At 37.0% G+C, this 22,778-nt stretch overlaps 1 protein-coding gene across 1 annotated transcript in view; it reads right to left on the bottom strand.

Moving 5' to 3' along the window:
* Nucleotides 1-22,778, bottom strand: part of FRMPD4 (FERM and PDZ domain containing 4) — a 90,990-nt gene that overhangs the window by 4,326 nt on the left and 63,886 nt on the right. Inside the window, exons 8-15 of the mRNA XM_070943266.1 lie at nucleotides 12,158-12,277; nucleotides 11,148-11,284; nucleotides 9,212-9,338; nucleotides 5,881-5,970; nucleotides 5,310-5,492; nucleotides 3,628-3,766; nucleotides 1,770-2,828; nucleotides 182-1,459 (exon numbers count right to left, since the gene is read on the bottom strand). Coding sequence (XP_070799367.1) covers nucleotides 182-1,459; nucleotides 1,770-2,828; nucleotides 3,628-3,766; nucleotides 5,310-5,492; nucleotides 5,881-5,970; nucleotides 9,212-9,338; nucleotides 11,148-11,284; nucleotides 12,158-12,277 — 3,133 coding nt within the window. The remainder of the gene's footprint in view (nucleotides 1-181; nucleotides 1,460-1,769; nucleotides 2,829-3,627; nucleotides 3,767-5,309; nucleotides 5,493-5,880; nucleotides 5,971-9,211; nucleotides 9,339-11,147; nucleotides 11,285-12,157; nucleotides 12,278-22,778) is intronic.

Raw genomic sequence — 22,778 nt, 5'->3', positions numbered from 1 at the left:
GGTCACATGATGTTTCACGTAGCATCTCTGTCACCTAATTACAAAGGTGAGATCCCAATTGTGTTCATCCCAATTGTGGTCGCTAAGCATGGACTACCTATATTCCAGTTTGCTTCAGAACTTTTAGACAGTGTATTTGTTTTATATGCATAATTAGATTAACGGCTTCATGCTACTGTACCTGTAGTTTCTTTAATCTTTGGAACCCTGTGACATCCATCTTTTAAAGTCCCAAATAAAGGATCAGCAGAATTAGCCACAGAATGCATAGCAGGCACAACCATTCTGTGACACACAGTTTCAGACTGTTGATGCAGCTCCTTATATGATGTTCCATAGTTGGGATGCATGGCAGCTCTGTCTTCTACTGGAATATAACTGATGCTTTTTCCTGTCGTATCAGGCATAATGTGCTTAACATCAGAAGTACAAAGAGGAGATTCAACTGGAGTTCCACATGTACTGCTGCCTGTACTACATCCCGCATCCACTGAAGAGCACTGTGAATTTTGCAGGGAAAAGTGACCTTCACTCTGCAAAGATGACATGCGTTTAGCTAAGTGATACTCACACAATCCAGACATACTGTGTTCAGCTTCTGGAAGCTTTGAAAGAGGATCATCTGCAGATAAATTGGTATCTTCAGAATCCTTTCGGTCTTTAGATAAAGGCAGAGTAGTTGTACTAGACACAAAATGTTCATCTAGCTCATGCCCTAAGACACTACTGTGGTCAATCTCAGGATGCGTTTCATCTTTACAGTTCATATCTGCTTTCCCAAGACTGGAAACTCTGGAAACCGTCTTTCCATTCATTGTTTCCAGGTCTGTTTTCTCTACTGCCCCTTCATCTAAAACAGCATACCATCTTTGATTGTCCTTGCGAAAGGCAGTTCTCTCTGTATTAAAAATGCCTGCATGTTGACCCTCCCTTGAGGACAGAGTTTTACCCTTTTCCTCATTGGTTTCTGTTTTTTTGGGTCCTTGTTGCTTTTTCATAAGACCGCTGCCATCAAGATTAGCTTTTCCTTCCCCATCAATCACCTTACTTTTACGTTTAGTAGTGCAAGAATATATTGCAGACCCCATGTGCAGCTTGCTAAAATATTCAGTAACAGATTTTGTTTCCATGGTTTCTGGTTCCATCTCCATGCTATCTGAATGAAGAATCTGCTTTGAAGGCACAACTTTTGACTGGAGCTCTGTAGTTTGCTGATTAGCAGACGAATGTACAGATTTCATTAGCAGCCCTCCTACCTGATTCTTGGTAATGGAAAATTCAGCCTGTGATTCCGACGGAGGTTGGTAACCTTCATTAGTGGGTAAAAACATTCGAGTGGAATTTTCAGTCAGTTTCTGCGCAGTAGCCAATTCAGAATTTTCAGTCATTTCAGAAGAGTTAGTCTCATTGCCAGAATCTGATGATGATTCAGGACTATATGCTCTCAAGATGGCTACACCTGTATGCCACAAAACACAAGAGCCAATTAATGAAATCATATCAGGCACTTCAATATACTGATAAAGATAAGGGGTTTATAAGCTTAAAAATGGTTCTGAAATACTGAATCACATATTGCATTGATTCCAAGTAAGGCAACTTAATGTAATGGTAGTTCTATTATATGGTGTCTGTAGGTGATGGTCAAAAAGTAACAACACAATAACAAAATGTTTTCAAAAGAGCTAATGCTGAAAAGCCTAAATGAGGGAAAGGGATGAAATGATACGATTTCTTTCAATGAATAAAGGTAACAGTGGTGAAAGAACCTGAATTTTCATTCATCTGGTGTTCCTCAGAAGCAGATAAGGCCTTCAGGGCTTGAAGTGTAGATACCACAACATTTTCCAGTCCTTTTTCACATTTCTCTTCAGGATTAGTAGGGACAGCATCAATAAGTGACACTGGAATATCACTACTCCCAACATTCGTAGTTTCTTCCTTGTCTGCTCTGTACTGTGCTGTGTGACTCTGAGAATCTTCCTCATCAGAGCTATCCCTGAATCCTGGTGGAGGAGCAGCAATGGCCATATTTAGAGAATGCAACAGGAAGTCATCTTCATTATCATCACCTTCTGGAGGTGGGAGTGATGTCAAGTCTATGATATCATCACTAGAACCTGAAAGGCTGAGAAGAGCAGACCTATCGATTTCTCCAACCATAATGTCTTCCTCACAGCTGACATCATCTTCCTCTTCAGCATCATCTGTGTTCTCTGCGTAGCAAATATCATGCAGCAGAGGCTCTTCTATTCCTTCCGCACCTTCAAATATTTTGTCATCATGTAAACCTGCATAAACAGAATTAGCAGCAAAATGAAAACTTTCAGCATCCGGGGACAATTCCAAACTCTTAATGTCATTGGCATGACTTATATAAAGGGTGGTCTGTTTATCTAGTGCTTCTGGACTTTCATCCAATAATCTTTCATAGCCAAGAGTTTGAGGATTCACACCATCCAAATCATGATCTCCAAAAATAAAAGATACTTTTGCAGCTCTTGGAGATCCTTGAATTTTCTTGCTTGATTCCAATCCTCCAGAAAAAGACAGCATGGGTTGCGGGTTTGAATTTTCATTATCTTCTGCCTCTGTAAAGTCATTTTGTTTAGCTAACTGTTGATCAAGTCCACTTGAATTATAAACATTCTCTATGTACAGATGTCTATGTTCTTTTGGACATATGGTGCTATTGGAGACCTCTGCAGTTTTTTGTTTATTATCAGCAAACATATGGGCTTCCTGCTCTGCTGCTGAGAATGTAGTCATTTTGGTTACACAGTTCCACTCAGATCCATGATGATTAAATTTCCCTTTAGTTTCAATCCCTAAAAGAATGGTATATAAAGTGAAAAAATTGAGTTATCAAAATAGATTGTGTAGTATTTTAATATTTCAGATTAAATTATTTGTAATTCCTAAACATTAACTTTTTGAAGTTTATCCTGTTTATATGAACTTCAAATATATTTCTAAAACCTTATCCATTCTGAGCTGCTCTTGATGAGTTCTTTCTATGTCTTGGAGATACCCACAGTGAATTTACAATAAGGATTTACAATAAAAATAAATAAAAAAGCAAAAAAGAATTTTGACTTCCTACTCTAAAAAAGTACCATGAGCAATTCTATTTGGGCACAAGCAGATAAGAAAGCTAACATGAATAAAAAGTTCAGGTTCAAGAAGGTTACCTTTAACTACCAAGAGCCTTGGTAGTACAGGGGTTTAAGGCACCCTGTTATTAAGCTTATTAAGACCAGCTGCCTGCAATTACTGCAGGGTTCGAATCTCGCCAAGGCTCAAGGTTGACTCAGCCTTCCATCCTTTCTAAGGTAGGTGAAATGAGGACCCAGTTTGTGGGGGCAATAAGCTGACTTTGTATAAATATACAAAAGGATGAAGGCTATTGCTGAGCACATTGTAAGCCGCCCTGAGTCTTCGGAGAAGGGCGGCATATAAATCAAATTAAAAAAAAAAAAACAAAAAAAAAACCTTAGAAATCACATTTGAAAATCCAAACGCTTTACTATCAAAGTTCTTCACTGAATGAAGTAAAAGGTTCTTGAAAAATAAACAAGTATATTCTTTTGCATACTGCATTGTTCACTGCACTGTAATATTAATTACCTGTTTCACAGGTCCCACAGTTTTTCTTGTTGGCCATGTTAAATATTGATCGCCTGGAATCAACTAGGAGTCTATAATATCCAGCTGTTAAGCATGCAAGATTCATGGCATCTGATGATTCCATCAGCAATGTGATTGGCTATGCATTAAAAAAAAACATATTATCAGAAAGCTACTAAAATTCAGTATATTTTGGAAATAAAATGAAGAATTAATTATATGTTAATACAGATATTTTAATTGTATTTACACTTATATAATGATCTTAAACATATTTATTTTATGATGTTCAGTGGATTTACACGAATTTGTCAGCTACACATAACAGCTTTTTATAGTAATATATTCTCTACCATATGCAATAAATTGCAGAAATCATAACAATGAAACATTGCTATTAATTATACTGTACAAAAAACTGTTTACAAACATACTAAGAATTGCAATAAAGTAATTGGAGGGATTCAATTATCCTTCCAATAATAATGTTTCACATTATCAAGAAATGTATGAAAGAGACTATTATTTCTGGTGTAATCACCTCTGAAGAATTATTTAGGTCAGTTTGAAATTGGTTCTAGGTTAGCTGAATTGTGGGATCACACAAATAAGGAGTGTGTTTGCCCTAGCTTTCTACTTGGTAGGTTGTATCTTAACACAAAGCAGTGGCAATAGAAGCTGCAGAAATGGTCTAGACAGAATACAGAAGTATTCTGAAATAGACAGCTGAAATTATATCATTTAAATGGGAAAGAAGTCTGTGTATGAATAAAACAGCAATCTTTTTTAACAGATCTGTATGGGGCCAACGTTGTTCTCTCCTAACTGACTGTGGCATTCTGATCAAGATAGCATCTTTCTGAAAGTTGAAAGAGAAAAATTACTGAGTTGTCATCACTATAATTTATCATTTAGCTGGCATAAGAATTCAGTCAGGTTCCCTTTTAAGAAATCAAGATTGCCATTTTTAATTAATTTTAATTATTTTTTTTTTTTGGTTCAGTGCCATCAACACAGTAGTAAAAACATCAAATGAAAAACAAATTAGTCATTTCTGTTTTGCTTGAAAGGAGTCAAGCAGTATACAAAATTATATGAGCTGCTATTTAATGCCCCTACATTTTATCAAAGCAATACAAGGAAAAATCAGTGCATGTTAAGAAAATTAAACCTTAGCTTGATTCTATAAAGGACAACTATGAATTTTAGTTTAAAATAAATAAGAGATTGTGATTGAATTTTCTAAGATACATATCATTTCCAAAATTATATTTCAACTCATTCTTCAAATATTTTCAAAATCTCCAAAAACTTTAAAATCTCAACATTATTTCTTTTTTTTTGAATAAACTTTTATTCTTTATTTCTTTCACAATAGTATTAGAATACCAAATCTGAAAATAAGATTAAGAAGTAAAGAGAGCAAATATTTTGCTTAAAATATTGTGAATTTGTCACAATAATTTTATTTTAAAATAAACCTTTAAAAAAGTTTTTCAGTTTTCTAATGCCCATGCACTATTGCAATGTAATAGAATTGATTCTAAATTCTTAATTCAGTGTAGAATTCTAAAGCTGAATTAAATGGATCACCAAAACTGAATAACTGACTGAATTCTTTTAGTTAATATTCTTACGATAAACAGCTCTTTGTTGTTAATATTAATCAACAATCAACTTACTTTTACATCTAACACATGAAGCTCAACTCTGACAATAGTTTCATCTTCTGCAAACATTTCAATTCTGTTCACGTGGCTAAAATCTGCCAGGAGAGCTACGAGATTTGTTTTAGTGTTGATTACATGGCTGATGCCATACCGTGGTCCCACTAGTAAGGTGACCTCTGAACGCTTTTCTCCCTGCTACAATACAGTAAATAAAAAAGACAGAACTTTATATAGCGTCATTATGCATATAGATCCAAAGCAGCCTTGTTTCATGGAATGTATTTCATTTAATTTATATTATTAATAGGTTATAGATCAAAGTGCTCCTTTAAGAAAATATCTTTGAAGGCTTTCCTAAATTTGCATACTTGGCCTTGTGAAAAACAACACTAATATAAACAGTGTCACAATACTGTTTAATAATATAACAATATTATATAACAGTAATATTATAGAAAATAATATTAAAGACATTGTACAACTTGGTTCAATATTATTTATAATGCAATTGTGTGATTATCCCATTATTATCAATCTGCAGTTTACTTGACAAAAACTAAAAAGTCAGGAGAACCAAGCCCACCATCAATGTTGCCTTGAATACCCGTCCTCCATATAGTCGCAGGTCACTGAGAAACTTGAGATAGTGTACTTTGGCTTGCAGAGCAGAGAGCTGAAGATAAGGGGGTGGGGTGGGGGGGAGAGAATTAAAAAGATTATTCCAATGATAAAACACAGGTAGGTATTTTTGGGCATTGTGGTCATTTTTAGATTTTGGAATTTCCTGGCATTTTTGACTAGTAGAAAAGATTCTCCTTTTGGGGTTGTCTCTGGTTGGTACTTATCAGTCCAAAATGCTTCAGCAGATCTTGTACAAAGTAGGCCAAGTTCTTAGAATCTTTGGAATTCTATGGTTATATTAATAACAAGCTGAAGGCAAAAATATCTGAACTGAAATCTTTCTCCTAATCATAAACCAGGGAAATGCAGATCACACCATCTATTGCAACAATTCTTACTTTCCTTCTCCATGATCTATCCTTTCCCAAACCCAATAATTAGTCAAGCAATAGCAGGCATAAGGCTGAAAACATTCAGATATTAAAGCAAGGGAAGCTGTTGTAGACTCCACCACCATCTTAATTTATCAGCGTAACTCTCGGTCCTTATGTGGTTTAAACAGATTCTGAGGAAATGGAAAAAACAGTAGCTATAACCTGAAGCAAAATCTTTACCATGACATTGAAGATCCACAACTCTAATAATATAAAAATGACTAACAAAGATTCAGTGAGAACTTTGCTTGACCATGCTGTTACTAAAATCAGGAAGCCTTATGGAGAATTGACTTCCTCTATCTAATCTCAATTTCTGATGAGACATTAGATTTCTAGATTTGCATACTTCTGAAATAATTCAGAAGAATTAATTCAGATTGATTCTAGTGTGAGCACAGCATCTCTCTAATTTTCATTAAAGGAACCCCCACTTTCTTCAGGTGTATGTGGGCTGTTTCAATGAACTACAGAAATATGCTATGCATTTTCCAAATCATTTACAGAGGTGCAAAACTAGTCTAGACTGTTTCAGAGAAAGAAAGCTAAATACATCCTTGCATCATACATTGCTCTGAAATGAAGAAAATTCAGGAGAGATTACCTCAATCTAGTAGTGCCTTTTAATATATGAATCATATTTCAGATATATCCAATATGATGTGAATCTCAAGAAACCACAGCCTATATCCTTTAATGTCAGAAGTTAATAATTAAATCAGAATAGTTCACTTGACAGTATTAAAAAAAAATCAAGGGGATTGCATGATTGGACCCGTGTTTATTGGACCCGTGTCCCTCCTGGTTGGTATTGGCCTCCCAGGAGGTTACACGAGGCTGGCTCCAGGGGATTATAAGTGCTTCTCTGAGTGAGGGTGCCTTTCCCGCCGCCTTGAAAGAGGCAGTGGTGAGGCCCTTTCTCAAGAAGCCTTCCCTGGACCCGGCTAAACTAGCTAACTACCGTCCGGTCTCCAACCTTCGTTTTGTGGCGAAGGTTGTTGAGAGTGTGGTGGCACGACAGCTTCCCTGGCACCTGGATGAAGCTATCTATCTGGATCCGTACCAGTTGGGCTTCAGGCAGGGGTACAGCACAGAAACGGCATTGGTTGCGTTGGTGGATGATCTCTGGAGGGCTCAGGACAGGGGTTGCTCCTCTGTCCTGGTCCTATTAGATCTCTCAGCGGCTTTTGATACCATCGACCATGGTATCATGCTGCAGCGGTTGAGGGGGTTAGGAATAGGGTTTTGCGGTGGTTATCCTGCTTCCTCTCTGACTGCTCACAGTTTGTGTTGGCAGGGGGGCAGAGGTCGACCTCGAGGTGCCTCACATGGGGAGTGCCGCAGGGGTCGGTCCTCTCGCCCCTTCTGTTCAACATTTATGTGAAGCCGTTGGGTGAGATCATCGTGGTTTTGGGGTGAGAGTCCATCAGTACGCTGATGACACTCAGCTGTACATCTCCACCCCAGACCACCCCAACGATGCCCTTGATGTGATGTCTCGCTGCCTGGCGGCCGTGCGGGTCTGGATGGGGAGAAATAGGGGGCAGCGATTCACCCCCAATAGTCAGCGATGGCACCAGCTGACTATATCGGGACGTCGGAAGCCACAGCCACTCGGTCTTGGAAGGGTTGAGTCTGAGCCTATTTCTCCCCATGCTCTTCAAAAGACAGCCGTGCATCCAGGAGGACACCCAGATTGCGAGCCCTCCTGGATGCACAGCTGTCTTTTGAAGAGCATATGACGGCCGTGGTCAGGGGGGCTTTTTATCAGGTTCGCCTGATTCACCAGTTGCAGCCCTTTCTGGACCAGGACGCCTTGCGCATGGTCACTCATGCCCTTGTTACCTCCTGGCTGGACTATTGTAATGCTCTCTACATGGGGCTCCCCTTGAAGAGCACTCGGAGGCTCCAACTGGTCCAGAATGCGGCCGCGCGGGTGGTTATGGGCGCAACCCATTGTGCCCACGTGACACCCCTCCTGCGCGAGCTGCACTGGCTCCCAGTGGTCTTCCAAGTGCGATTCAAGGTGTTGGTTACCACCTTTAAAGCGCTCCATGGCATAGGACCCAGGTACCTTCGAGACCGACTTCTGCCACCAGTAGCCTCCCACCGGCCAGTTCGCTCCCACGGAAAGGGTCTCCTCATGGTACCATCGGCCAAGTTATGTCGGCTGGCGACACCCAGGGGGAGGGCCTTCTCTGTGGGAGCCCCAGCCCTGTGGAATGAACTGCCCCCGGAAATGCATAAGATCTCCGACCTCAGGGTATTTCGCTGTGCTCTTAAGACCCTGCTGTTCCGCCAGGCTGGGCTATCAATGTTATGATTTTAAATTGGATGTTTTAAATTTTGGGGGGGTTTAATATTGAGCCGAAATTATTTAATAATTTTAAATTATTTTAATTGTTGTTTGTCTTTGTGCTTTTAATAGGCTGTACACCGCCCTGAGTCCTTCGGGAGAAGGGCGGTATAAAAATAAAATTAAAATTAAAAAAAAAAATGATGAGAAAGATATATGGCACTGAATGATTCCCTAGATAGATGATTTAAAACAGGAAAATAATTTTCAAGCACTTTTGTTATGTAATGCAGAGCAAACTCAATCAAATCAAATGAATAGAAAAGGTATGTACTTGTGACTAACAATTCCCAGTACTTTCAATATTAAAAATGATTTTGCTAAATTATTTTTCCCTTTGTTCTTTAAACATACAGTAAGCACCACACATTATAGATCTAGGCAATCTCTAAAAAATAAATTGGTCATTTTTTGTATCTGAAAGATTTCTTTTAAATTCTCTCCTTTGGATTTTGCTCTCTTTATTATGAAAATATATTTCTATTGAGATGCAAATATATTACCTTTTTACCTGGAGGAACTAGATTTTGATTTGCTTTGACAAGGTGTGAAAGTGCTTTCTTTATGTTCTTCTCTTTCATGCTCTGCAGTACTGCAGATGGAATAAAAGTTTCCAGTCCCCATTCTTTTCTGCAATTTAAAAGGTATTTATAATTCACATTTCTATGAGAATTACTTATGTTTATAAGAACCCATGCAATCTGAGAAAACACTTATATGGTCAAACAAATATGGGTTGTTTATCTATTCATGCTGTCAAAATTGTTGTTTTTTAAAAAGTTATTCTTCTAAATTTGTAATGTATTCTATATAATTATATAATATTATTATATTATATTTTATCATATCATATCATATCATATCATATCATATCATATCATATCATATCATATCATACCATACCATACCATACCATACCATAGAATACACTATAATCTACGAATACACTGTCTCTTATATTATAAGAGCCGTGGTGGCACCAACTTAAAATCTTAAAGAACTTGAAATAAACCAAAAAGCTAAATAAGATGTTGATCTAAAAAAGATGTAAATGCATTGAGGGGCCAGTTAAATTTAGAGTATTTAGTTTTACTCTAATATTTTGGAATTAATTATAAAAAAATAGCTTCTCATTGGAACCAGATTTATTTTGCCTATCTGGTTCATAATAAAGATAACTTTATAATTTTAGACTTGGACACAAGACGGGATTAAAAATTCTCAATATAGAAGGAGAAAAAAAAGGCCTGTTTTTGTGCTGATTAAGTGATTTAAAACTGACACAAAGCATAACATTAGACATATTAAAGCAGATCCTTGAAGATCTTAGAAGACCATTAGAAGTAAAAGAAAGGAATATAAAGGTGGTTTATTTGATCGAGATTCAAATAAGAGATTTATTTCAAAATGTTCTAACAAACCTATATGGACTTGTGTGACACCAAGATAGAAATGATGTTTTATAGCTATGTTGTAAAGATATCTGCTGATAACCTTATGGGAATGAAGACATTACATTTTGTCAGATCCCTAAAAGTGATACTGCCATTCAAGTGAAGGAAGGGGGGACGTGGATTCGATTTACTAGCATGGCCTGTGTCATCAGATATTTTACAACCTATATCCTGGCGCCAAGCAAGCCTGAGATTCCCTTTACCTGCAGGAATTTATATGATAGCCATGTGGGTTGTCTCACTTTAAAAGGAAGTGGTGGGAATGCATGTTTGTTCGGGTTCTCAAAGGAAATAGTAAAGAAAACATCTTCACACTTGTGTATTGGCTGAAATCTGCATTCTGACCTAAAGGGAGGGGTCTCTACCACTTTAATCCTACTGCTTTGCCTAAGGGCATTCAGATTGTGCTTTAGCTGGATGGTTTTCACTTCTGCTTAATAAAAGAATCCTTTTGAACAACTACGTTTCAAGAGTTCGTACTTTCTTAAGTTGGAAGGAGAGGCGATCCTTACACATTTGTCTACAAATGTTATAATAAAGGTTGGAAGTAATTTTTAATACATTTCTTTTCTTTTTATCATATCCTTTTTCTTTTTTCCTGCACTTTTTATTCTTTTTTACCTTTTTTTTTCTTTTTTAAAGTTTCCACTAGTTTTTAGTACTGTAATTAAAATCCTTAACAAAAATTATATACAAATAAAGCAATACTGTTTCAAGGGTCTGTCAGCACCCAGGTAAATTAAACAGTAAATAAGAAATGATGTTGGTGAGGAAGTTCCAATGTTATAATTTAAGTTGATTTGACAATCATCTCCAAGTATAAAATATGAGTTAAAGTCTACTTAAATTCTCATATTAGCATAAATATTCTTAAGAGTTTTTTTTTCCATATAAAGCCATTAAATTTTACAGTGGCATTCATTTCACTACAAATTTCATATAACTCTAATACTCACATGTTATGAAACTTGTATTCTATACTTACTCGATGTACTTCAGAGAGATTTTTTGAGTGTGTTTTGTGGTCACTGTTGCAATATACATTTGTAATGCTGCCAATCTCAGTGCAATATCATATTTTAGCTCAGGCCCAAACCTCTCCTGAACCACATCATTACAGCTCTGTCAAAAAACCAGCAGAGGGAGTATCAAGCTTAAGCATCTTTTTAAAATACTGCATTATGACTATCCCTTCTCCAAAAGGCAAGCTCATAATGAATGGGAACTAACACTGCCAGACAAACTATCCATAAATAAATAGAGATAAAAAGGAGAAATGTGGTATATTAAGTTGATTAGTTTGTCCACTCTAACTATGAGTGAATAGAGAAAAGAAACAAAAAGTGAAGTTTGAGAAGTATAAAGGTTAACTAATAATGATCATAAAGAGTTGAGTATTACTACTTGCATTATTATATTGCAATTAAGTAAGGATGCAATTTAAGTAAACAACAAGTAAATAATATGTTTATATGATCATAAAGAATTGTGCATTACTATTCGTAATATTTTTTAAATTAGATCTAAGCAAAGATGCAATTCTATGTAAATAATATGTAAATAACATGTATTTATATATTGACACCACGGAACCGAAAAATGTTCGAAAAATATTACTATATTTCATAATTAAAAAATCAATAAAAAAATAAGTTGATTAGTTTGGAGTTAACAGAATAACTTTTATTCTGCTTTTATTGCTTACAGTGCTAAGAGTAGCCTGTTTCAAACCAGATCCTTTCAGATTCACAGGAACTACAAACTCCAGAAAATATAGCAGATTAAAACAACAACAACAACAACAGTGAATTCTAACTCTTCTGTATTTCAAAATCATCAGCATGGATGCCAAAATCCTTTATGTTGTTTTTATTAAAATTCCCATTTAATCAAAATATTAAAAAATAATTTTAACTGCAAGGAAACTTCATAAAAAGAACCATGCGAGTCAATTTATTGACATTTCATCATGCAATTTTCAACTCTGTAACATACCTGTACATAAAGATATTCAAAGGCAACCACATCCCGTCGTAAAAGGTCAATAGGATCCTTTGGAACAAAACTGATTCTGAACAGGCATCTCATTTTATGGGAGCTTGGTCTTTGGGTCACCTAGAGAAACAAAATACTTTCATTACAATTCAGAGGCCATGACACTGTATTCTTTCTAAAATAATCCAGGAACCCTTAGATGATTGAAGGGAAATTTAAATGATGACATTGACCCCCAAACTGTGCAAAATAAACCATGAATTTTCTCTTTTTCTCCATATCAAGAGCCTTGGTAGTACAGGGGTTTAAGGCACCCTGTTATTAAGCTTATTAAGACCAGCTGCCTGCAATTACTGCAAGGTTCGAATCTCGCCAAGGCTCAAGGTTGACTCAGCCTTCCATCCTTTCTAAGGTAGGTGAAATGAGGACCCAGTTTGTGGGGGCAATAAGCTGACTTTGTATAAATATACAAAAGGATGAAGGCTATTGCTGAGCACATTGTAAGCCGCCCTGAGTCTTCGGAGAAGGGCGGCATATAAATCAAATAAAAAAAAAAAAATCACTTTATATTCAGTAGCCAAGGCAATGTTAATCAGAGTGTACTTAAAAATGCTTAGCCAATTCTAAGAAAAAGCATCTCAACATCAGAGACAGGTATTGTTTACAGCAGAGATCAGCAACCCGTGGCTCTGGAGCCACATGTGTCTCTTTCATCCCTCTGTTGAGGCTCCTTGTCGCTGGTCGGCTCCATAAATGATAGGGCTTTTGGTTAGGACAGGAAAAAGGATGCCACACTAGGAGGATACTCTATGGTGGGAGAACTGGACTTCCGGTCGGCAGAGGAAAAAGGACACCGCGCTAGGAGGAGACTCTATGGTGGGGGAACCGGACTTCCGGTCGGCTCCAGAATTGAACGGAGAGCTTCCGTTAGGACTTTTGTGGCTCTTTGAGTGTTTAAGTTTGCCGACCCCTGATTTACAGTATCAACCAAGGATGAAAACTTCCTAGAATCCATATCGGTCAATATCAAAGGAGAAAAGAATGACATTGCTATAGGGATATACCATACTACAAGCCACCCAGAAGAAATAGATGAACTCTTTGTTAATCAATTAACAAATGTATGTAGGAAACATACCATAGCAGTAATGGGAGACTTTAAGTACTCTGATTGTCAATTTGCAAAGCATCCCTGGCTTGCTCTCGAATTGCCATAGGCAAGGGGGATGGGAAAACAAACTCTGCAGCTGCGGCGAGGCAGCACATCAGTCAAAACAAAAGTACATTCCAGCCATATCTCTGTCAAGGCTGTCTCTGCGGTTACCCACAGTGGCCGGAGGGGAGTGATCTCTACAACCTGCGAAATTGCTTCATTGGAGAATGTGACTGATGACACACCTTGGGGGAGGGGGAAAACAGGATCAGAGCTGGAACGTAAATTATGTGAGTTGGCTTCACTTGGAACGTGATGACATGAAGCTCCTAATAAATAACTGGATTTCTTTTGAAGCTTGGCTTGAGGCTCATAATTTAATTAGGGCATCAGTTGGAACCCTGACACTGATAATCAATTAGGAAACAAACTCTGCAGCAAGTGGGAAATTGAACAGATTCCTAATCAACTTAGCTGACAACTTTATCATCCAAAAGATAGAGGAGAGAACTAGAGGAAAAGCTATATTGGACCTAATTCTTACTAATAGAGAAGAAGTGAAAGAGGGAGTTGAAGTCACCACAACTCTGGGTTAGAGTGACTACGTCAAACTGGAGTTCAATATAATGGAAACACAATAGAAAATAATCCAACCAGTGTCTTAAACTTTAAAAGAGCTGATTTTAACAAACTCAGAGAGAGCCTAAGAAAAATTCCATGGATGAAAATCCTAAAGGAGAAAACAATGCAAGAAGTGTGGGAAACACTGAAAAGCCCAGTCCAACACAATACCACTGAAAAAGAAAAACAAGAAATCCAGGAAGAAACCAGCCTGGTTGCACAAAATCTCTCTGATAAACTGAAAGACAGAAAGGATAATTTAAAAAATGGAAAGAGGAACACATAACTAAGGCAGAGTATCAGCAGATAGCTCAAATCTGCAAAGATGAAGTCAGGAAAGACTCAGAATGAACAAAGACTTACAATAAAAGTCAAAGATAATAAAAAATTTCTTTCAACATATAAATAATAAGAAAAAAAAAGTAAAGGAAACAGTCAGTCCACTAAAGAGAGAAGAGGGCAAGGAAATAACAGGCAGTAGAGAGAAAGCAGAGCTGCTTAACTCATTCTTTGCATCAATCTTCACACAAAAGAAACATACAACCTACAAAATATAACTGTAAAAGACACACTAGAAATAAAAATTAAAATACGCAAGAAAATGGTAAGAGAATACCTGTCTGATCTTGATGAATATAAATCATTGGGACCTGATGGATTACATCCCAGAGTTCTGAAGGAGCTGGCTGATGTTATCTCAGAACCATTGTCCCATATATTCAAAAATCCTGGTGCACTGGGGAACTACCAGAGGATTGGAAAAGAGCTGATGTGGTTCCCATCTTCAAAAAAGGGGGAAAAAAAACCATACCCAGAAAAACTACAGGCCAATCAGCCTATCATCAATACCAGGAAAAAATAATTAAAAAATGGATCTGTGAACATCTAGAACTAATAAAATTATAACTAGAACCCAGCATGGGTTTGTTAAAAACAGATCATGCCAAACCAATCTTATTTCGTTCTTTGACAAAGTGACTAAATTAGTAGAACAGCGGAATGCTGTGGACTACTTATACTTCAGCAAGGCATTCAACAAAGTAGACCACACCCTACTGGTACTTCTTGGTAAACTAGAAAAAAGTGGGATAGACAGCATCATCACCAGATGGATTTGTAACTGTCTGACAAACCATACTCAATGAGTAGTCCTTAATGGTACTACATCCACATGGAGAGAATAAGTAGTGGGGTACCACAAGGTTCTATCTTAGGCCCAGTACTCTTCAATATCTTCATAAATGACTTAGATGAGAGAATAGAAGGGGAACTCATCAATTTTGGAGATGAACTAAACTAGCAGGAATAGCCAACACCCCTCATGACAAGGTCAGGATCCATAAGATCTTGACAGACTTGAATAATGGTCCCTACCAAACAAAATGAAAGTTAATGTGGAGAAAAGCAAGATTTTACACCTAGGCAGGAAAAACCAAAGGTACAAGTACAGATTAAGCAAAACCTAGCTGGAAAACAATAAGAGGCACCTTGGAGTCCTAATGGATTATCACTTAAACATGAGCCACCAGTGTGCGGCAGCAGTCAAAAGAGCTAACACAATCCTGGGTTGTATAAATAGAGGCATAGAATCAAAATCACATGAAATATTAGTACCGTTTTATAAATCCTTATTAAGACCACATCTGGAATACTGCATTTAATTTTGGTCCCCACATTACAAAAAAGATTTGAGACTTTGGAAGAAGTGCAAAGAAGAGCAACTAAGATGATTAAAGGCCAGGAGACAAAAACATATGAAGAACGATTGCAGTAATTGGATATGGCTGGTTAGAGAAAAGAAGGACTTGTGGGGACATGATGGCAGTTTTCCAGTATTTGAGGGGCTGCCACAAAGAAGAGGGGGTCATCTTATTTTCCAAAGCATCAGAAGGCCGGACAAGAAACAATGGATGAAAACTAATCAAGGAAAGAAGCAACCAGGCTTCCGGTTTGACTTCCGTCGCCACCAGACGGTCCTTTGAGACCGCCAGCCCCGTCGCTCGTAAAGAGCCGCCTTTACATCTGAAAGGCAGCTCGAAAAACTCCATTTCCATAAGGAAATGTGAGATAGAGCAGGCGAGGGCAGGTAGAGCCCTCTGCGAAGTCCCCAGAGTTTTTCTTTTACTCTTGGGGACGAAGCAGGATGAGGCTCCCTATTTCCCTCACCGCTGCTCCGGGCTTCGGGAGACCTCTGCCTCTTGCAGAGCCAGGCGACGAGATCAAACCTTTTAATGAAAACAACAGATTGTTTAATTAAAGAGGATGAGATCTGGACTTGGGACCCTAAATTGCAAGTATTTTTAATGATTTTATAAGCGTTTCTAAGTGAAGGAAAAAAAAAGCTTAAAATGGCAACCGCTGAGGCTTGAGAAGTAGCCGAAAGTGAAAGTCCTTCCGTAACAAGTTACAAAGTAGCGGAGCAAACAGTGCTGGCTAGAATAGAGAAAAGAAAAAAATTCTATTCTAAGTTTCTTTTTTTTCTTGGAGATTTGATATTGATCTTGTTGGAGAGAAGTCCTCTTTCTTCAAAAAGAGTTTGTCTATGTGGCAGGATGGCGTTAAAATCAACAAAGCCAGACAAACAAGCAGCGGGGGGGGGGGGTTCCCCCATTTACAATTATGTGAACAAGTTTCGAGTTTACAGACTCAGAAGAATTGTTTTAATTTAAAAGAACTTGTTTTGAAGGAAATGGCAAGACATGACGAGATTGTGAACCAGAATTTTGAAAAATTTAAGCAGGAAATTAAAGAATTCATACAATTAAAGTATGATAATTTACAAAGAAAGATTGTAACAGTGACTAATGCTTTTTCAGAAATAGTTATAAAGATGGATACAAATATCAAATTATTAGAGTCTAAAATGGAGGAAGTTGATAAGATTTATAATTTGAACAATAAAATACAAAGAATGGAAAATGATTTGATAAATATTCAAGACAATAGCTCTGAAGTAAAGTCTAAAAAGGAAGCTGAGACTCACGAGACTCACAATGCAGAAAATATAAAACAAGGGATTGAAAGAGAAGTTACAATGATGCAATACAGGCTCACAGAATTTGCGGTTAGAATGAGAGGGTTACAGGAAAATAATAGAGATGATTTAAGAAAAATATCTGCTGAAGTTCTGGCTGGGATTTTAAAGATTCATCCAGAGGAGGTATCTTGTAAGATCGACAAAGCCTATAGAGTAAATTCTTGGATTGCAAAGCAAAGGCAATTGCCTAGAGATGTGGTGATTTATTTTACAGATAAAGAAATAAGAAATGATATTGTGCAAAAATCTTTTAATTCCACTCTACAATTGTATGGAAGAAAGATCTGGATATATAAAGAGTTGCCGCCCAAGATATTAAAAGATAGAAAGAAATTCGGATTTTTGGTGACTGAGCTAAACAAACAAAACATCTCATTTAGGTGGGATGTCCCAGTTGGCATAATATTGAGATATCAAGGAGAAAGATACCAACTAAATTCTGTTGAAAAAGCGGAAGAATTTTACTATAAGGTTCTTAAAATGGGTTCAACATCTTCATGTATAATACATGAGTGGAATAAAGAAAAGCAAAATCAACAAGAGATAGAAATTCAGGATAAGCAGAAAGAGATGGAAGTAATGGAAAAACAACAAGTTACAGAGGACTTTGTAGATGAGCAGCTTCTGGATTCTCCTTCAGAGGTTACAGCTGGACTATTTATAAATACAAGAGAGGCGGCTTTGGATTCTAATGTGATGATTCATCAAGTTACAGACCAGCATAGAAATCAATCAGTTGACATAAAACTCAAAGAAAAGAAACCAGAATGGAGACTTAAGCCACAAAAGCAAAACCAACAAGATCAAGTCATAGATCAGCATGAAAACCAAATAGTTGATACACAACTTATAGAAAGGAAATTAGGATGGAGATCTAACCCACAAAAAGTCAAGAAAAGAAGAAGCAGGTCTTATAAAAACAAAAACTTTTAAACTAAACAACAGTGCAATGCCAGTTATCTAAGAGATGATTGAATATATGAAAAGATAGCTGAGGCAAAGTATTGATTTATATTATCCTGAGGTCAGTGACAGACCTCTGCAGTGCTCTACTTTTGGGATGTGAAAAGGGCCTTAAACTGAATGGATTGGAATTATCTATTTTGGATTCTTTGATAAATGTATTACGTTTATGTTGAGCTACAAGGCAAGAGAGTTATGGGATTGGGGCACGCAGAAGATCTGGTTGTTACCCTATTACGGTGGTTGGAATTAATAATTTAAATGAAAGACACTACTATAGACACTATATGGAATACAAATATAAAGTCACTCGGGTGGTTGTTTTTTATATATCAAGACATCTATTGTTGACGGGGGCAGATGGTAATTGAAGATACTGAACATACTGTTGGAATTAGGATGTGATGTTACCCTAATATGGATGATGGAGTTAACAATCCAGCTGAAAGACACTACAGAAGATATTATATGGATTACAAGCTTAAAGTCATTTGAGGATTTTATTTATATAAGGAAATACTTCTTAGTGATGTGGGCAGAAGAATAAGGAGATCAAGAACTATTATGTATGTTAGTTCTGTAGGAAAGTGGGTGGAGATAGGTTAGCTTATTGATTGTTTAATTGAAGAAAAGGGATATTATGTTTAGATATGAATATATGTAAGAGTTAAGAGATATATCTATGGGGGTGGAGGAAATGGGCAGACTATGAGTTGAATAAATGTTAAATTAGGATTTATTATATAGTTTTATAGTGGAAGGTTGCTTTGAAATGTCATATTAATAAACAAAAAAGATTTGATTTAAGAGATATATGTATGGGGGAGGAGTAAAAGAGTAGATCATGAGTAGAAATTGTTAAATTGGGGGATATAATAATATTACTATGCTAAATTAGGAGTTATTATATAATGTTATAGTAGAATGTTATTTCGAAATGTATAGTATAAGGGGGATATAATAATATTATTAGAAAGAAAGGGTCAGCATATGGGGGATGGAGTAAGGGGATGGTAAAGTATTATATAATCTGTTATGAATTTGGGTTGTACCCTGAAGAAGCCACAGGGGGAGGGGAGGGCGAGGGGGGGGGTTAGGGAGGGGGGGGGGAAGGGGGAAAAATCTGTATTTGAAAAAACTTTTTCAATAAAAAAAAAGGAAAGAAGCAACCTGGAATTAAGGAGAAACTTCCTATCAGTGAGAATAATTAACCAGTGGAACAGCTTGCCTTCAGAGGTTGTGGGTACTTCTGTAGGTGGGTAAATCACTGGAGGTTTTTAAGAAGAGGCTGGACAGACATTTGTTTGAAATGGTATAAGATCACCTGCTTGGGCAGCGGGTTGGACTAGAAGACCTCTAAGATCCCTTCCAGCTCTATTCTGATTATTATTATAAAGTGGATGACAAAGAAGTCAAAATAATGTTTCTTTGAGTCTGGAAAAGGACCATTCTCATTATCTTATATGCTTTTAAATCTACTACAGACTTCCTTCTTTTAAATATCTTATGAATAAGGGAGAAGTACCTGTTCTAACCTTCTAACATTATTGGATACACTATCGGGGGGAAAAAAGAAAACAGTGTCCTTCCCAAAATGAGTTTAATTTGACTAATCTGATTCTGCCTTCAGTTTAGAAAATTCAAGTGCCCAAGATTCTACTGCATGACTACTGCTGCAGTGCCAGTCACAGTTCCTGCTAATTTGCACTGGGAGAAGAGGTGTTATTGCCACCTGAGAGAATTTTATCCACTGGGAATAGTTGGAAAAATATGGGAGAAACTTAAGCTTTGAAACATGGAAGAATCAAATCTTCCCCATCCCTATCTTGCTATTTCTCCTGGCCTGATTTGTAAATTATGCAACCTCTGATAGCAGAAGGATTTTCCTAGAGGCCAGGTGAATATTTCAGAGATATGCAAACTTGGGAGCTGCCCTTCAATATTTTTAACCACTAGGGTATTTAAAAATGCAATTTGAGAGTTCAGATAAACTGTCTCTCAACAGCAATATTATTTACAGATTATTTATTTATTGAAAAAATGTATATTTTGCCCCATCCATTTTTTTCTGGGTGGTTATTTGTGCTCAGTGAGGTTTTATTTCTTAGTTTAAACCACCTATATACCTTCTGTTTCTATAGATCAACTTTCCTCAATCTGGTGTCCTACAGATGTTGAGAAAACAATTCCTTTGACAAGATTAGAATTTTAGGAATGGCCTCCAATCCCCATGGGACTCTATCTACCAGACACCTTGTATTGCTGCAACACCACCAGCAGGTTGAGGCACAGGTGATCAATTTGCAGAATGTCACCCCCCCCAAAAAAAAACCAAGCAAGGGTCCTACTACTGTAGTAAGTGAGCTTCTAAGAATCGCATAGTGCTGCATCTAGAATATTTCATATTTCTTAATGATAAATGAAATCACTCAGAACTTTTGTCTGCAGCTTCAATTATCAAAATAGGTGGATTATAGTTTTCCGAATAAGACATCACATTTTGTTTAAAAAGATTCAGGATAATTACAGATGTGCATGAAATGGGGAAAAACTGCTTTGAACTTGAAAGAGGTTACTCCATTCTGGAAGTTCTGCCAGATTGGGTCAGCCACAGGTAAGCAGAAACAAGGACCAGATTGTTTTGGTTGTCTTGAGTTTTGGGTGAAAGAAAATCTGGATAGTGTGAGTAAGGAGGGTTTTTTGTATCTTCTCTCTACCCTCTCCTCTTCTTCCTATAGCCAATGTGCCACCCACATTTAATCTTCCCAGCATCTGAATTTCATCCTTACCTTAACCCTCAAACTGACTTTACTGCTGTCACTCGCTTGCCCACATGTGTTTGAGTTACCCAATACCCCTCCCCCGTGTTCTCTTCATTTCCTCTTCCAAATGTCCTTGGCTTTTTTTCCTGATCATTCCCCAAATTATTCTGCCAGGAATAACTGTTTCAGTGAGTGCTCAAAGCAAAATAGCCCAATTTAAAGATTAAAAAAAGAGAGAAATGCATATTTCTCTTTGGACATGGACTATCCAAAATAATTATTCCATACACAGTTGGTTTATACATGAAATATTTTTACTTTTCTAGGGGGAATCTTTTTAGAACTTCTGGCAATAAAATGAGGCAAATACGGGGAAACTCACAGATCGCTTTAACTCTGAAACCTCTAAGACAAAATAGCACCTAAAACAGACCTATTGATTACATGTGTGTGTGTGTGTGTGTGCATAAAAAACACCAATAACCAATGACGAATAGCTACAAATGTCTATTCGAAAAATGTAGTTGGCAACTTCTCAACCTCATCACAAAAGTCATCATGAAAGTATGGAAGGTAAAACCATAAGCCTGAAATGTTTTGGAAAAAGTGTTTTAGACGATGAAATAATCTAATAACAATATACAGTACATCTGGAAAAGGAATCTGAAAAAAAAGAAAATACTGCTAATAATAAAAAATAGGAGAGGTGAGGTCTATTATGTTTTGCAATTGTATGTACTAATGACAAGGAAACCTTGTGTGGACAAAAGGAGAGTGGACAAATATCAACATAATCTAGAAACTGATGTTTTACAGACAGTGAGGAAATTGAAAGTGAAAAGATTGGATATATCAGCAATTATGAAGTATGAGGATATTTCATTTGATTATGAAATACTTACAAGAAGAAATATAAAAGTTTTAGAATAACTAGCACATCCAACCATTATTGAATATTATTGAAAAATCTGTAGGGAAATCTGAAACATGCAATGCATGCAAAGAAACTTAAGAATTATTCTGAGCTAGAAAAATTCTGAGGAAAGAGAAAAAGATGGCCAGCAACAAGGTGGATGGACTCAGTTATACTGGTGGTAGGTAGATCACTGGAAGACTTTCAAGACCTGACTAGGGACAGATTATCATGAAGAAAATCTACCTATGCAGTTGCTAGAAGATGACATTAATGAATATAATCAATCAGGTGAATTCTGCAAAGAAAAGTAGGAGTAAATGCAAAAGCAAGAACAGGAAACCTTTTTGACACCTACCAGAAACATACTTCTGACAAAGAAAGCATTAAAAAATACTGATTCGAAGGGTGTCCATATTTCTACTTCTGCCATATTCACAATTTGTCTTATTTCCAGTGTATTTCCACTACACGAAAATACACTGTGCACACAATTATTAGGCAAGTGAGTATTTTGACCATATCATTTTATTGCATATTTTCCACTTCCAAACTTGAATGCTTAGTGGATAAGCATATCAGGTGAACATTTCTGCAATGTTGCAGGATGTGGCCTAAGGAGATCAACACCCTATATCAAGGTGTGCAAAATTATTAGGTAGTTTCTTTTCCTCAGGCAAAATGGGCCAAAAAAAGAGATGTAACTGACTCTGAAAAGTCAAAAATTGAAAAAAGACTTTCAGAGGGATGCAGCACTCTTGAAATTGCTAAGATATTGGGGTGTAATCACAAAACCATCAAACATTTTGTTGCAAATAGTCAACAGGTTCGCAAGAAATGTATTGAGAAAAAAAGACGCACATTAAGATTTGAGTAGAATCAAATGTGAAGCTACCAGGAACCCATTATCCTCCATATTCCAGAACTGCAACCTACCTGGAGTGCCCAGAAGTACAAGGCGTTCAGTACTCAGAGATATGACCAAGGTAAGGAAGGCTGAAACCCGACCACTACTGAACAAGACACATAAGTTGAAATGGCAAGACTGGGCCAAGAAATATCTGAAGACAGATTTTTCAAAGGTTTTATGGACTGATGAGATGAGAGTGACTCTTGATGGACCAGATAGATGGGCCCATGGCTGGATTAGTAACAGGCACAGAGCTCTATTT

The sequence above is a fragment of the Pituophis catenifer genome, unplaced genomic scaffold, assembly GCF_029215685.1.
Source record: "Pituophis catenifer annectens isolate HBS135680 unplaced genomic scaffold, rPitCat1.0.hap2 SCAF_4, whole genome shotgun sequence".
NCBI classification, from domain to species: domain Eukaryota; kingdom Metazoa; phylum Chordata; class Lepidosauria; order Squamata; family Colubridae; genus Pituophis; species Pituophis catenifer.
The sequence above is the reverse complement of the archived record's forward strand: the minus strand, read 5'-3'. Positions and strand labels throughout refer to the sequence as shown.